At 44.7% G+C, this 15,773-nt stretch overlaps 1 protein-coding gene across 1 annotated transcript in view; it reads left to right on the top strand.

Moving 5' to 3' along the window:
• The first annotated feature begins 11,054 nt into the window (after nucleotides 1-11,054).
• CLSTN2 (calsyntenin 2) overlaps nucleotides 11,055-15,773 on the top strand; it is a 603,018-nt gene continuing 598,299 nt past the window's right edge. The window contains exon 1 of the mRNA XM_027061727.2: nucleotides 11,055-11,797. Within this exon, the coding sequence (XP_026917528.1) occupies nucleotides 11,689-11,797 (109 nt within the window). The 5' untranslated portion in view covers nucleotides 11,055-11,688. The remainder of the gene's footprint in view (nucleotides 11,798-15,773) is intronic.

Below are 15,773 nucleotides of genomic sequence, written 5' to 3'. Positions count from 1 at the left end.
AATTTCCAAGTATGTGAGCATTTTAAAACATTTTTGTTATTAATTGTATTTTAGCATAATGGTGATAAAAAATGTCTATGTGATGTAGATACCTTAATATTTGTTGCCACTTGCTTTGGGAATATACAATTGTGTTTGAATATTAAATTATATAATTTAATTGTTCATTGCTAGGTTTAAATTGGCCCATTAAGCAGAATTGCTTGTTGTTCAAAAATTCTCTATTCTTACTGAATTTTACAAGTTTGACCTACAAATTATAAAATGAAGACTCTTTTCTTTCAAAATTTTATTTAAATTCTAGTTAGTTAATATATAGTGCAATATTGGTTTCAACAGAATTCAGTGATTCATCACTTACATACAACACCCAGTGCTCATCCTAGCAAGTGCCTTCCTTAATGCCCATCCCCCATCGAGCCCATCCCCCACCCCAGCCCTCCATCAACCCTCAGTTTGTTCTCTATCTTTAAGAGTCTCCTATGGTTTGTTTCCCTCTTTTTTCCCCTTCCATATGTTCACCTGTTTTGTTTCTTAAATTCTGAATAGTGAAATCATATGGTATTTGTGACTTTCTGTGACTTATTTTGCTTAGCATAATAAACTCTAGTTCCGTTCACATCATTGCAAATGACAAGACTTCACTCTTTTTGATGGTTGAGTAATATTCAATTGTATATATGTACCACAGTTTTATCCATTCATCAGTCAATGGACATTTGGACTCTCTCCATAGTTTTCCTATTGTTGATAATGCTGCTATAAACACTAGGATGCATGTACCCTTTTGAATCTGTATTTTTGTATCCTTTGGGTAAATACCCAGTAGTGCAGTTGCTGGGTAGTAGGGTAGTGCTATTTTTAACTTAAAAAAAATTTTTTTTAAATGTTTATTTTTGAGAGAGAGAGAGAGAGAGAGCATGTGTACAAGCAGGAGAGGGGCAGAGAGAGAGAGAGGGAGACACAGAATCCAAAGCAGGCTCCAGGCTCTGAGCTGTCAGCACAGAGACCAATGTAGGGCTTGAACTCACAGACCATGGGATCATGACCTGAGCCAAAGTCGGTCCTCCAACTGACTGAGCCACCCAGGCACCCCTATTTTTAACATTTTGAGGAACCTCCATACTGTTTTCCAGAGTGGCTGTACCATTTGCATTCCCACCAACAGTGCAAAAGGGTTCCCCTTTCTCCACATCCTCACCAACATTTGTTGTTTCTTGTGTCATTGATTTTAGCCATTCTGACAGGTATAATGTGGTGTCTCATCGTGGTTTTGATTTGTATTAAAATTAAGCACCTTTTATTATGATTGTGAATTCATGAATCTTCCTGTAATTCTGTAAATTTTTGCTTTATATATTTTGGGATTATGTTATTAAGTATGCAGAAGACTAGAAATATTATATCTTCCTGGCAAATTTAACATTTTATCTTAATGCAATGACCCTCATTGTTTTTAGTAATGTTTTTTTATACTGATATGTGAATGTAAAAACACACAGTGTAATTTTCAAGTTTTCTGTGTACTTATATTTTAGGTGTTTCACTTGTAAACAACTTATGGCAGCATTTAAAAATATCTAATTTTGAATCTCTATTGTTAGTAGGTAAGTTTATACCTTTCATATTTAGTAGTGATATACTTGGGTTTATTATACAATTTATTTTGTTCTAATAAATATGTATTTTCTATGCATATTTTTGTTCCTTTACTGGCATTTATTGAATTGATCAAATTTTCTACTATCCCCCTTTTCTCTAATAATTTTAAAGCTATTCTGTATTTAATCTTTAATTGCTTACCCTTAAAGTTTGAACAAAAACATTTGGTTAGCAGTCTAAATGTAATTCCTATCTCTATTCTACCTTGCAATACATGGAGCCTGAAATATTTTAATTCTGATCTTTCCACTCTAGTTTTCATGTTATTTTTTCCCAGGATTTTCTTGCAATTTTGTTTGTATGCCACTCAAATTACTCATTTTTTAAGTTTATTTATTTATTTTGAGAGAGAATTGGGGGGGAGGGCAGAGAGAGAGAATCCTGAGCAGGCTCCACGCTGTCAGCACAGATCCCAGTGTGGGACTCAAACTCATGAACTGTGAGATCACGATTTGAGCTGAAACCAAGAGTCAACAGTTTAACCACCTGAGCCACCCAAGTGCCCCAAATTACTCATTATCTTAACTACTGTTTTTTATTTCCTTTGAATATTGTTTAGATCTCTCAGATGTTCTTTATTGTTCTCTACTTTTTCTTTTATCTGAGAGTTTCCTTCCATGAGGGTCTGCTAGTAAACTAACTCTGGGTGTCTTAAAGTGTCCTCATTTCATATCCACCCCTGAATAACAGCTCAGGCATTTAAAGAATTTATTAATTATAGACATGTCTTAAGCATTTTGGAGATACAGGCATCTGATCAGTTTCTATGAAGAGTTTAAAAGAAGCCCTGATCTCTGTTTGTAAAGTACAAAATTTCATATTCATGTATATGAATCATGTTATATAAATCCACAGAATCCTTCATCATTGTTTGCGTAGCTGCTCTCTGAAAACCCTTTGTCCCCTCTCTCTCTCTCAAGTAGATGCAGTATTAAATCAATCTTTAGACCAATTTTAGGGAAATGTATTTAGTTTGGATTTTAGTAGTCTGATTTAAGAGTATTCATCCTCAAACTCTAAATCCAAAAAATAGCTTAATATTTTTTACAATAAAGTCAGTTTCCAGTATTCAGTTGCTCATGGACTAAAGCAGGAACAGAGCCACAATTTGCTATTTCGGCAAGGCTCGGGTTTTTAATGTCCTTCAATTCCTCCACTGGCGAAAACATACCGTTTATCATGTGCCATCCACTCAAAACCGGTTTCTGACATTCCCAGGTGTTGTAGAACATTGTATGAAGGTGATATAATATATCTTGTCCCCTTTAGACACATGATTCACTACACATAACCATGCCAACTTGGAAAAAATTTCTTAAATATTGAGAAATTGAAAGGCATAAAACTTTAAAATACTTAGGTGGACCGATTTCCTTGGAGCAGTCTAGGAAGTCAGCTGTTACCCTTAGTCTAGAAGGCTCTGAAAGTGGAGCAGACATGGGTAGCCTTTTTCTCTGAACTGTGAGAGCAGCAAAATGCTATCCTGTCACTTTCACAGGGACTTCTCCATTGAGATGTTTTGTGTGGAAGGCATTTCCTGACTCCTAGTTCAGTCTGCTCCAGGCATTTTAAGCACTGGCATTTGTATACTTATTAACCCTCCTTATGTAAGTGGGCATGGTGTAGAGAAAGAGCTCTGAACCAGAACTCCAGACAATGAGAACCTAGTCCAGGGTGTGTGACCCTAAGCCAGGGCGTAACCTGTCTTCACTTCCATTTCTTTGTATATAAAATGAAAACAGTACCTGCACTACAAACCCCTCAAGATATCCTCTTACTCTCTACCACCACCCACCATCATGGATATTTTGAATTTTCCAGCAAAATGCTCAAGCCTCATGAAAATATCAGTTCTATGTTTTTTATAAGAAGAGTGTACTTTTAAGTGGTTTTGCAACACAGTATTTGGTGAAATCGAGCGATGCAGAAAAAAAAATACTCTGTTTAGGGAAGGTAAACCATTTATTCATTCAATAACTACCTAGCACTCAGGTACCAGGCACATGAGTCTCTCCTCTTCTAAAATCTGTATTATACTGAGAAGAGACAAGAAAACATGAGCAAGTAAATTCATAAGGAAATATCTGGAGAGATGACATTTAAGATGAGATCTGAATGCCATGTGATGGTCAGAGGGAAGTACAATTCCAGGAAGATGTTCAACGTTAAGGCAGAGAAGAGCTTGTCATGTTCATAAGACCAAAGACCAGTGGACAGGAGTGAGGAGTCTGAGAAGCAAGCAGGAGCAGATCAAGTAGGGCTTTGTGAGTTAGCCTAAAATGTTTTTGTTTGACTTCAGCTTTGATGGAGAGCTTCTAGAAGACTTTAAGATAAATACGTGCTGGAGAGTTAGGAGAGACATGTGTTGAAGGTAGGAGTGAGTGGGCTATGTGGGGAGGAAGAGGGAGAGACTGCAATAGGTGTATTCATTTCCTGGGACTGCCACAACAATGTGCCATTGACTGGATGGCTTAAACAACCTATTTCTTACAATACTGGAGGCCAGGATCTGAGATCAAGATGTTGGCAATATCGGTTTCTTCTGAGGCCTCTCTTCTTGGCTTGTAGGTGGCTGTCTTCTCCCCGTGTCTTTACACGGTCTTCACTCTGTTAAGTATGTGTGTCGAAATTCCCTTTTCTTATAAGGGCACTGGTTATACTGGATTAAGGCCTATCCTACTGACCTCATTTTACCTTAATTACCTCTTTAAAGACCCTCTCTACAAATACAGTCACATTCTGAGGTGCTGGGAGTTAGGATTTCCACATATGAATTTGAGGGGTGGGATTCAATTCAACCCACAGTAGTAGAGGATATAGTGTGAGCTAATGCGTAGAGGCAGGATTGGCATAGAGCTTTTTGACCGACAGTTTAGACAGCATCCAGAAGCATACTTTACACATAATGGAAGTCAGGTTATCAATAGAAGTGAAAGCCAGGCTGGTAAGACTCTTGAATGTAGGTAAGAAACTTTGATCTTCTGTTACAGGTCATGCGGAGCCTTGGGGGATACCTGAGCAGTGGCAGAGGGTTGAGTATCCATAGTTAAGCTGATTGTGTGAACACTGGGTAGTAGGCAGATAGGGACAGGGGAAAACTTGGGGCGTTGGACTCAAGTCAGACCCTTAAAAACAGAAAGGAAAGAAAGTAGGAAGGAACATTCCAGGGAAGACCTGCCAGTGGTGATTTAGGCAGCAAGGAGATAGGACTTTATCGTGGGAAACTGTGAAAGCTTACTGAAAGGCAAAGTCTGCTGTGTAAAACTTGCATGGGTGTTATGGTCAGGATTGACTCAGCAGGTCACTTGGTCTCTATCCAAACCCAGCACCTAAAGTCATAATGGAAGCTGGACACATTGTCTTATTTGGCTGGAAAAAAATACAACTTCAGAGGCAAGCAGACCTCAGTTCAAATCCCAGCTCCTTCATTTGTAGCAGTATGTGATGGTTAATTTTAAGTGTCAACTTGACTGGGCCATGGGGTATTCTGGGTGTTCCTGTGAGGGTGTTTCTGGATGAGATTGACATTCAAATCGGTGGACTGAGTAAGGCAGATGGCCTTCCCTAATGTGGGTGGCCCTGGTCCAGTCAATTTAAAGCCTGAATAAAACAAAAGGCTGACCCTCCCAGAGTAAGAGAGGATTCCTCTTGCCTGATTACCTTTCAACTGGGGCGTTGGTTTTTTCCTGCTTTTGAACTTGAACTAAAATACCGGCTCTTCTTGGGTCTCAAGGCTGTCAGCCTTTGGACTGAAACTATACCATTGACTCTCCTGAGTGTCCAGGACCTAGATCTTTGGACTTATCAGCCTCCACAATTACATGAGCCAATTCCTTATTATAAATCAATTTCTTCTCTCTCTCCATATTTATTATCTATTTATCTATCTATCATCTGTATCAGACATAGATATATAGATATGTATATCCATCTCTCTCTCTTTCTCTCTCTCTCTCTCTCTCTCTCTCCCCCCACCCACCCTTTCCCACTGTTACAATTTCTCTGGTGAACCCTCACTAACACACAGTATAACTTAATGTCTTTGAGCCTTAGTTTCCCTGGGAGTAATAAATCACCTTTCTGAGCTGTAGGATGACAGAGGTAATGTATACATTGTCTGACTTATAGTAGGTGCTCAATAAGTGGTAGGTTCCTTCTTATCCCCTTTGGTGGAACAAAGCCCAGAAATGACAGAACAGATACATGTACTGAACTGCTCTGGCAGTGCATGTGGATTGATGCTTTCCTTAGAGTGTTGGCAAAGGTGCTGGTAGGGCTTGAGCTGGTGTGGTGCCACGTGTGGAAGCACATTTTGCCTGCATAGGAAACACCAAACCCTGGAGTAAAGATCAGGAAAAAGGCCACCAGCAACCTGTGTGGCCCTGGAGGAGTTCCCACTGTCACTATTGATGGCTCTATTTACTGTATCTCTACCATCTGGCAGGGAAAAGATTCAGCTCTTTATACAATTCATTTAATCTTAAAAACAACCTTATTGGGATGCCTGGGTGGCTCAGTCAGTTAAGTGTGTGACTTTGGCTCAGGTCATGATCTCTTGGTTCATGGGTATGAGTCCCATGGGCTCTGTGCTGACAGCTCAGAGCCTGGAGCTTGCTTTGGATTCTGTGTCTCACTCTCTCTGCCCCAGGCCTGCTTGCGCTTTGTCTCTCTCTCTCAAAAATAAATAAACACTAAAAAAATTAAAAACAACAAAACAATAAAAACAACAACAACCCCATAACCTTATTAGGTTAGTTCCAGTTTGTAGATGAGGAAACTAAGGTCTAAACAGAATAAGTAGCTTTCTGGAGTCATACATGGTTAGAAAATGGTAGAGCTGGGTTTGGAATCTAGGTTTGTCTGATTCTGGAAGTCATTCTCTTTCTACTAAGCTCTGTTATTTTGCCTCTCCAAGTCCTCATATTTGAGCTACAAAATGGAACTAATCACACATGACTTACCTCAGCATACTTTTCTTTCCCTGGTCTTCGTTGCAGGGAACAAATAAAAATATGTTCCGGTTACTCATGATGCATTATAAACCACCCCAAAACTTAGTGGCATACACAACCATTTTATTGCACTCATGGATTTTGTGGGTCACAAATTTCGGCAGGGCATAGTGGAAATGGCTTCATCCTGTTCCATGATGTCTGAGGCCTCAGCTGAGGAGATCCAAAGAGCTGGAAGTGAGTCCGCAGCTAAGAAATGGAATTATCTGGAGGCTCTGGGATGACTCAAATGTTGGAATTAGCTGGGGTTGTTAGCACACCTGTATGCGGTCTTCTTACATGGCCTGAGATCCTCGTAATATGGCAGCTTCAGGATAGTCGGACCTTGTACCTGGCAGCCCCAGGCTCCAAAAGTGAGCATGCTAGTGAGAAAGGCAGATGCTGCATTGCCTTTATGATCTAGTCTGGGAAGTCACGTAGCCTCACTCCTGCTGAATTCTGTGGGAAGAGGCAGTCACAAGTCGGCTCAGATTCAAGGACAGGAGCAATAGATTCCATCCCTCAATGGGAGAAGTGTCACTGGATTTTATGGCTCTGTTTTTTGTGTTTTGTTTCTTAAACCACCACCACAGGGTACACAGGTCCAAGGGAAGTACAAGAGAGCATACTGGAATAATTCCTTGCTATAATCAATGACATATTTGTTTTTAGTCGGGGCACTCTGCCTTGCCAAGCATAAAACACTCATGTCTAAACAGTGTTGAACATGAACCGGATTTGGTCACGAACAAGCTTGTCTTGCTTTTTCCTGAAGAGAAATGCTTGAACTTTAAAAATCTTCTTTGGCAGTGTCTGCACTAGCATCAAAACATCTGAGAGATGTTGAAAATTCTGTAACCTCTCCAATTATTTGTGGGTCATAAAGACCTGGCTTTACCTGCCAAGATGGGGGGAGGGGAACAGTAAACAGCTCCAGCTCTTTAAGGATCGGATTTTCAACCTTTCTTTTAAGGTTAAATACTTTTAATGGAATTAAGTCTGGGTCCTGTAGAAAGCCTCTGCTTAATTTTCTTTTTAAAAATAAGTTTCCAAAAGCCGCTATAATTTATTTATTTTCTTCACTTATCCAGCTTAAATTATTCAGGGGCTGTGTTTTGGTGCTTAATTGGGCAAAGCATTAATGACCCTGGTGAAAATGAGAGGGTTTGGCTGGGCTGGTGTCAGGCCTGTTCCTGTTAGATTCTATTTTCTGAAACAGGAGAGTTATTTATTTATTAAAAGCTATTGACCCAAATAAATTGTCTGAGATTCATTACTGCACCACCAGGTGGGACCCTGGGCTTGGGGCATAATGTGACCAAGGCCTTACATCATCCCACTCACAGGTTTTTGAGCCTGGTCTTAAAGGAACATGTGCCAATAACAAGTCAAAAATAAAGGGTACAGCCTGAACAAATTCGGAGATTTGTATTACTACTTTGGTGACAATCGGTTATTTATTACTCAGAGGTGATGGTGAATAAAGCTTTAAAAAAAATCAAATCACCAAAGCTGCCTTTTCTCATATGAAACTATTTTTCATTGCTTACTTTTCCTACAAAACAATGGTGTGTGGGAGAAAGATGGGATTTGGAATTAGGCAGACACTAATTCATATTCTGCATAATTATGTGAATGTAGATAAGTTACTCAAACTTTCTAAGCCAGTAATCTGGTTATAATAAAACTGGAAAAAAAAATACCTGCTGTTGCAAGGATTAAATGAAATGTGGAATGTAAAAGCCCCACTGCAAAGCCTGGCACCGAGTGACACATTAGCTAGTGGGTTGCTTTACCTGCTTTTTGCATCTGCAATGGCCCAGAAGAAGCAGAGGGCACAGCAGTGCTCCACACAGATGACGTGGACTTGAAACTCTTGTGGTCTGAGTACGTCCAAGGCTGAACTTACTCATCTTCATCCCCTCAGCGAGGTTGGTAGCTTTCTCCCAAAGGAAACAGTTATGAGTGGCATTTCAGAGACTTGGGAAATAGGTTTAAGAGGGAGACATTTTTATATTTATTGGATGTTGACTATGTGGCAGGCAACGTACTGAATATCTCACATACATTTTCTCATTTACTTTTTGGAATGACTTGTGAAGCAGGTGTAATGCTTTTTAATCAACCCCTCCCCAAAACATAGTGGCTTAATACAACAACCATTTATTATTTCTCATGAGTCAGCTGGGTGTGGGCCAGGCTTGGCTGATCTTGCTGGGCTCGTTCATGCATCTTGTGGTCAGCAGGTGGGTCAATTGCTGTTGACCAGCCTTGGCTGGCCTTGGGTGCCTGAACAGCTCAGCTCTGCTCCTTGCAGTCTCTCAACCTCCTGCGGGTAATGCTGGGCTTGTTCTTATGGCAGTGGCAGGGGTCCAGGAAAGAAAAAGGAAACATGCATGTTACGGTCCTATTGGCCAAAGCAAGTCATATGGCCAAACCCTAAGTTGGGGTGGGAGAGTATATCCAAAGGGAATGGACTCAGGGAGACATGAACAAATGAGTGCCATTAGTGCATTTCATCTCCTGCAAAAGGCATCATTATACACCTATTTGTAGGGGAGGAGATGGAGGCTAGCAGTACTGGGTCGCTTGGTCACTGGACTGCTCCCTGGTACCTCTCTGTTGTGTTCTTTCTTGGTGATCTACTGTATAGGGTGGGGATGTTTTCCAATCAGCTGTATTTCCTCTTCTTTATCATTATTTAGTCTGTGTTTGAAATTTCATGTAGAATTTTTAGGACTAACCAATTGGTCCTAATGAAACTCTGTAGAATGATATCAAGGGACAGTGCAGGTAAGTTACTAAGGTAAGTCTAATGATTAGAGAAAATGAAAGAGAGGCAGATATGTAGTTGGATGGAGTGCAAATGGAAGAAAATGAGACAAATTTATATTTCTCCTGTATATGCCGGTTTCCTTGACTTTGCCTGGGTCAGCTTCCCTTTCTCTGTGCCATCCTTTCTCAATTGGATCCCAAATCTAAAAAAGGCAAGATTCTGGTGTTGGCCTAGGCATTTATTAGCCCTTTGATCTTGGGCAAGGAAGTTACCTAACTTACTTTCTTTCCTTATGTGTGAAATGATAATAATAGCACAGATGTTGGTTGTGTAGGTTAGAGGAAACCTGCAGGTGAATGCCCTGCCTGGCCTGAGCCCTACTGCAGCCACCACAGTTCACTGCTGCCCCCTCCCCCAACCACTCCTAAGCACCTCTTTGTGCCTGGAAATGCAGAAGAGTTGGCCTTCACCACTGCATCGGCTCTGGATGAGCTGCCAGGGTGGTGCAAAAAGGCTGAGCAGCGTGAGGGCTGTTAATGCATTTTATGGCTTTGTAGAGCACCCTAAACAACAGTTATTAATTATAGGATGCTGTTTAGACACTGTTGCAATATATACATTTTGTTAATTGATTTGTATAGGCTCATATCTAGCAACATAAAGAATGTGCAGAACCATAACATTTACAAAGCATTGTAATTGCCTTTTACTGCGCTCTCTTGCTTCTCAGATAGGAAACAAAGGCTGTAAGAAGAGGACAGACAACTCTTTTTGGCCATTGGACCCCCAGTATCTAATGAAGTGCCCAGTGGCAGGGTAATACACCCTGTCTAGGTGCTCAGTAAATGTGTTGAGTCAATGAATAAGTAACTTTTGTTTCTCTATTTCTCTATCTTATTTCTTTATTCTTTTTTAAATGTTTATTTTTGAGGGAGAGTGACAGAAAGTGAGTGGGGGAGGGGCAGAGGGGGAGAGGGACAGAGGATCCCAAGCTGATTCTGGGCTGATGGCAGAGTCCCATGTTGGGGTTCCAATGCACAAACCACCAGATCATGACCTGAGTCAAAGTCAGATGCTTAACCCACAGAGGAGCCATCCAGGCGCACTTCTTATCTATCCCGTATGAACCTGCAATTGTGTGTGAAGTTTGCACTACATATACGCAAATATGGCCAAGATTTATTCTGAGCCATTAGTTAATGTTAATCGAGTACTTTTATGAACCTTGAGTGGCCTTGGGGGTGGTGGAGGATCATCAAGACATGCACAGCCCCTGCTCTCAGGGAACTGATAATTACTCAATGGCATGAAATGTTGCAAGACATGACGTCAGGTGGCATGGTCTCAGATATATGGGAGTGACAACAGAAAGGTGGTAACTTCTTGCTTAGGTACCATACTGCAGGGAAGTTTATGTCCCCACTGCTGCCTCTGCAGGCCCAGAACCCCAAGTTTGCTTTTCGGATCTGGTCCATCAGCCTCGGAGAGCCACAGCTGCACCTGCGTCTCCAAGATGGTGCGGAGTCTGGCCATTGCCTTCCAGGTCCACTGAGATTTACCCTGCCTGGCAGGTCCAGAGCAGCGCTCACGCTCTCCAGCTCTCGCGTGTGCCTGGCGCCCTCCCCAGACCAGGCAGCACGAAGCGTCCAGATGCCTGGCCAAGGGCAGGACCCGCAGCACACGCGCCAGCCCCTCTCCACACGGATGTCAATTCCAAGGGCGTGGCAGGGCAGAATCTCCTGCGCCCCAACAGACGACTTGCAGGCTCCAGTGACCACTTTCTGAGGGGGCCTGCCATCCCCCGAGACAGTTATTTGGGGAGACGGAACGGGGGCGCGGGCGGCCCGGCTCCGCGCACCCACCCGCCGCGGTCCTCCGGGAGCCGAGTCCTGCCTGGAGCACCAGCGCCCAGGAGGGTGAGGACGCTGGAGGAAAGTTGGGGGTCGGAGCCGCGGAGCCGGGAGCGCGGAAGCCGGGCCAGTGTCCGCGTCTCATGAATATGCAGGAGCCACCTCCCTCCCTCCGTGACGTCACGGGCCGTCCCGGGGTGAGCGCCGGAGCCGCTCCGGGTCCGCGCCAGTGAGCGCGGCTGCTGGCGGTGAGCGAGCGAGCGGCGCGGCGGGCAGCTGAGGCCGAGCGCGGCGGCGTCCGAAGCGCACCCAGCAGGCAAAGCGAGGCGGCCGCGGCCCGGCGGGCGCCGGAAGGCGAGAGCCGGTGCGGGCAGCAGGCGGCAGCGGCAGCTCGGCGGCGGCGGCGAGGATGTTGACCGGGAGGCTGTGCTGGGTGCCGCTACTGCTGGCTCTGGGCGTGGGGAGCGGCAGCGGCGGCGGAGGGGGCAGCCGGCGGCGCCGCCTCCTCGCGGCTAAAGGTGGGTGCTGGGGAAGTTTCCTCTTCTCGGAGGAGGGAGGCAGGGCGGTCTGACGGGTGCAAGCGCGGGGACCCGGGCTCATGCTAGATTTGCACGCCCTCCCTTGCTGCAGCTAACCCCGGCTTCTTGCGCCCGGGATCCCCGAAGTGAGCTCCCTGCACCCCGAGAGGCTCCACCTGCAGACGCCGGCCCAGCCCTGGGCGGGGTCCAGGGACCGAGGAGAAGGGGAGGTCTGCGAGGTCGGGACAACTTTGGGGACTGTCTGGCGGGGTGGACGCGTAGTGCGGGCGTCGCGGGCCCCAGCCCACGGACAGCTTGAGCAGGGCGCGGGCGCCGGGAGAAGAGGCAGTTGCCTGCTCTCGCCCTGAGGGAGGGCATCGGCGGGGGTGCCTTCAAAGGAGGGAGCAGAGTGTGTCTCCAGCTCGGAGGTGGGTGGAAACTTGTAGGCTCCAGGGAAGGTCCCCCGGCTCGCCCCAGTTTCCCCCAGGGCCGCTGTGACTCTCCTGGGAACGCGCGCCCTCCGGGTGGGCCGTGGAGTCCGGAAGAAGTGCAGGATGTGACGCCCCCCCCCCCCCCCCCAACAGCCTCTCCGACTCGACTCCGCTCCGGCTGGAGCCGGCCGAGGTGCCCACCCGGTGCAGTGGGAGATCCTGACCTCCCCGCTGCTCCCTCCCAGACGGAAGCAGGGTCCGGGTAAACGCCCGGCGCTGTTAGAAGACTGTAGGCTGGCGAGCAGGGCGTACTTTGACAGCTGTCTTGGTGCGTGGAGACAGCGCTAGGTTGCGGGCGACCAGAGGGCGGATCTGAAAGAGAAGGTCACGTGCGGGCAGGACAGTGAGGGGAGGGGCGAGGGGAGAGCGGAGAGGGAGCTGGGTGGCGGTGGGCTCTGGGGAGGTGGTGGGAGAGCTGGGCTGGAGCGCCCAGCTTAATGATAACTTGTTGATTCTTAGCGCTGTTGACGAGGAGGGTGTGCGCTTGGCTTGGGGGCTGTGGCCAAATTTGTCAGGTAACGAGGAGGGGGGCAACGTGGTCCCTGGAATCTTGTCTGACCATCATCAGGGGGCGGAAGGGTTTGCACCTGTAGATAAACAGGCTATTAGAGGCAACCTGATTTGCAAGCTGGCTTTGGGCTAGAGCTTACTAGTGGCTCAGGGAGGGAATGTGTACCAGGTTTAATTACTCTTGGAGGGTGAAGAGAGTGAGAGGTAGACGGTTTGCCGCCTCTGGACCTCGGGGATGCTTCTCCCACAAGTTGTGAGCGATATATTTGAGAATAGAGTTTCTGCTTATTCTCTAACCTTACATTTTTGGTGACATGGTTTTGAAACTATAATCAGACATGCTGGGTTTTTTGTTTGTTTGTTTTGTTTGTTTGTTTGTTTTCAGCCCCCTCGTGTATCCTTGAGAAGCAGTTTCTTTTTGGGGAAGACAAGGAAAAACTCATTATGAAAATTTCTCAAAGTGTGGTAAAGGAGTCGCTGATAGGAATCATTCTGACAGACTGTTGTTTTGGTAAAACCAAGGAGCTTCCAAACCTTTTGCCCTCCTTCCCCCATATAGGCACTTTGTTTTAAACAGGCAAATGACATGTTTTTGAAGATTTTTCATCATTTTGTAGCAGAGCAAATGGTATATTTATAAGCAGATGTCTGCAAACGGGGAGAGCTCGCAGCAAGTAAGGAAAAGGGAAACGCTTGTTTTGGTAGAGGACGCGGTGTGCTCATGCATTGTGGAGTTCTCAGGTCAGAATAGAAAGCTTTGCAGAGATAAGAGAGAAAGATGAAAAGGAAAAAAAAAATCCAGACTCCCAGTGATTCACGTGTATGTGTATAATTATGTGCATCTGAACCAATACTTTCATCTTCCTCACTTAGAACGCATTCATTTGGCGGTGAAAACAAGCCATTTGTCTTTCTGGTGTAAAAAGTTGATTGGCCCTGGAGGGGTCAGGGTTGCTGTGCGAATCCCCCCTTCTTCCTTCTTTCCTGTTCCAACCACTGGGGGGCTGCAAAGAGCGCTGTTAGCTGCCTCTTTTTTTTTTAAAGACAAATGTGTAATAGTTGATCAAAACAGAGACATTTATTATGACACGTTAGTTGTTATTTACAGGACTGACTTTCCTTATTACAATGCACTTGTATTTTATGTTTCCAAATCTCACAGATTCTCTGAAGAACATGTGAGACAATAAAGGTATGCTTCCTACTGCCAGTGACGTTGCTGTTTTTAAGGTTCTTATCATTGTTACTCCCATCATTGAAAAAGAGAAAAGTCAGGAAGACGTGAAGAAGATGAACAAAAAATAGCTTTCTTCCTGAATACAATTCTGTATTCATGTGTAGAAGAAAATTGGGAGCATGGCGTCACGCTGCCTGGCAGAGTTGAACGTGCCCTCTGGACAACTGTCTGGAAGTACGCCTTCCCAGCTTTGGGCTCCTGTAAGATGTTGTGTCTGTGTGCACAGCTCATTTTGCCTTTGCGCTCCTTGCTTCTTGCTGCAGAGACTCGAGGAGCTAATTCTCCACAACTGTTTGGGTTTTTCACCAAATCACTCAACTTTCAGTGCAAACGTATTCCTGATTTCTGAATTAATCCAGTGGCCAGGCACTTATTATAACTGGTTCCCTTTACCTTTCTATATCTTGGCTATTCAAAAAAGATGAACACTTCTTAGATTCCTTGAAAAGACCAGATTCCATTCATCCTGAATTGGCTATGGTTACTGGACTGGGTTATGCTCATGGATCCTCTGGATTATGTCTTCCAGCTAGAAGATCACTTTCCTCAGCCTAATTCCTTCTGTTACTCATCACACAGTCAGGCTTAGACATGGCCTCCTCTAGGAACCTTTCCCGACTGGTCTCCCAGGCTGGTCACCCCCAGGAAACTGTGGCTGTCCCTCTAGCAGGCCTGGGCTCCTTGTCTGGCCCCAGCTCTGCTCTGTGAGCCCTGAGGGCTGGAATCTCCTCCTGACTCTCCCTGTATCTCTAGGGCCATGCTGCTGCCTGGTCTCCAGGTATAAGTGAGCCGTCAGTAGGGATGGGTTAGTGACTATACCTGTTTGCAATTAAAGTGCTATCGTTTCTTGATTGAGATGTTTTAGATGTTTTCTCCTCTCCTATATAAAGTGAAAGTTGGGCTTAGAGAAACCTGGGTTCCAATCCTGGTCCTACTGCTTCCTAGCTAGATAATTTAGGGTAAAATTTCCTTATCTATAAAATAGGGATACAAAAATCTACCTTGCACAGTGGTTGTCAGGAGAGGGCTGGGAAATCATTTAGTTCATGGCGTGTAAACGGCACTAAATACACAGTGACTAATTATTTGTCACTTAAACACTAGGTTCTGACGTCTGAGGTTTGGTGAAATCCCCTTTTTGACCTCTTGGCAATTCATTAGCTTTGTTCATATCTTCTCTCAGCTCAACTCTGTGTGTGTGTGTGTGTGTGTGTGTGTGTGTGTGTGAATTGTGTGTGTGGAAATACTGTATATAAATATAAGTGCACATTCATACACATTTGGCTTCAAATGTGAGAACATTTACCACTTTCACTAGTCTCTGGATGCCTTCGAGGCCAGGGACCCCTTCTCATTCATCTCAAAAGCCCTGACACTTAATGCAGGGCCAGCCCAGTGTAAGGACTCAGCAATGTGTGCTCCATAAATAAATAAACATGTCTCCATGGGCCGGCTCTGAAGGTGTGGGGGTTCTGGTCTGTGGAGAAAGAACTTCTGTGGTTGATTTGGACTGTTAGGAGAGTTCCCTGCCCTGTCAGCACTTTCTTCCCAGGTGTGCTGTTCCAGGAAGCAGAGAAGCATTCTTGTTTTGCCTAAGGCAACCTCTCTGATGATGCATATTTACATGGAAGGAGGTAACCAAAGGTATGATAACCAAATGGCAGCTTGAAACAGATTATTTGTATTATTTGTTGTCTGGCCCACCACTAACTGGACCCTGTGGAAATGTTTCTGTTGG

The sequence above is a fragment of the Acinonyx jubatus genome, chromosome C2, assembly GCF_027475565.1.
Source record: "Acinonyx jubatus isolate Ajub_Pintada_27869175 chromosome C2, VMU_Ajub_asm_v1.0, whole genome shotgun sequence".
Lineage (NCBI taxonomy): Eukaryota > Metazoa > Chordata > Mammalia > Carnivora > Felidae > Acinonyx > Acinonyx jubatus.
Note: the sequence above shows the minus strand (reverse complement) of the source record. Positions and strands in the feature narration are given on the sequence as shown.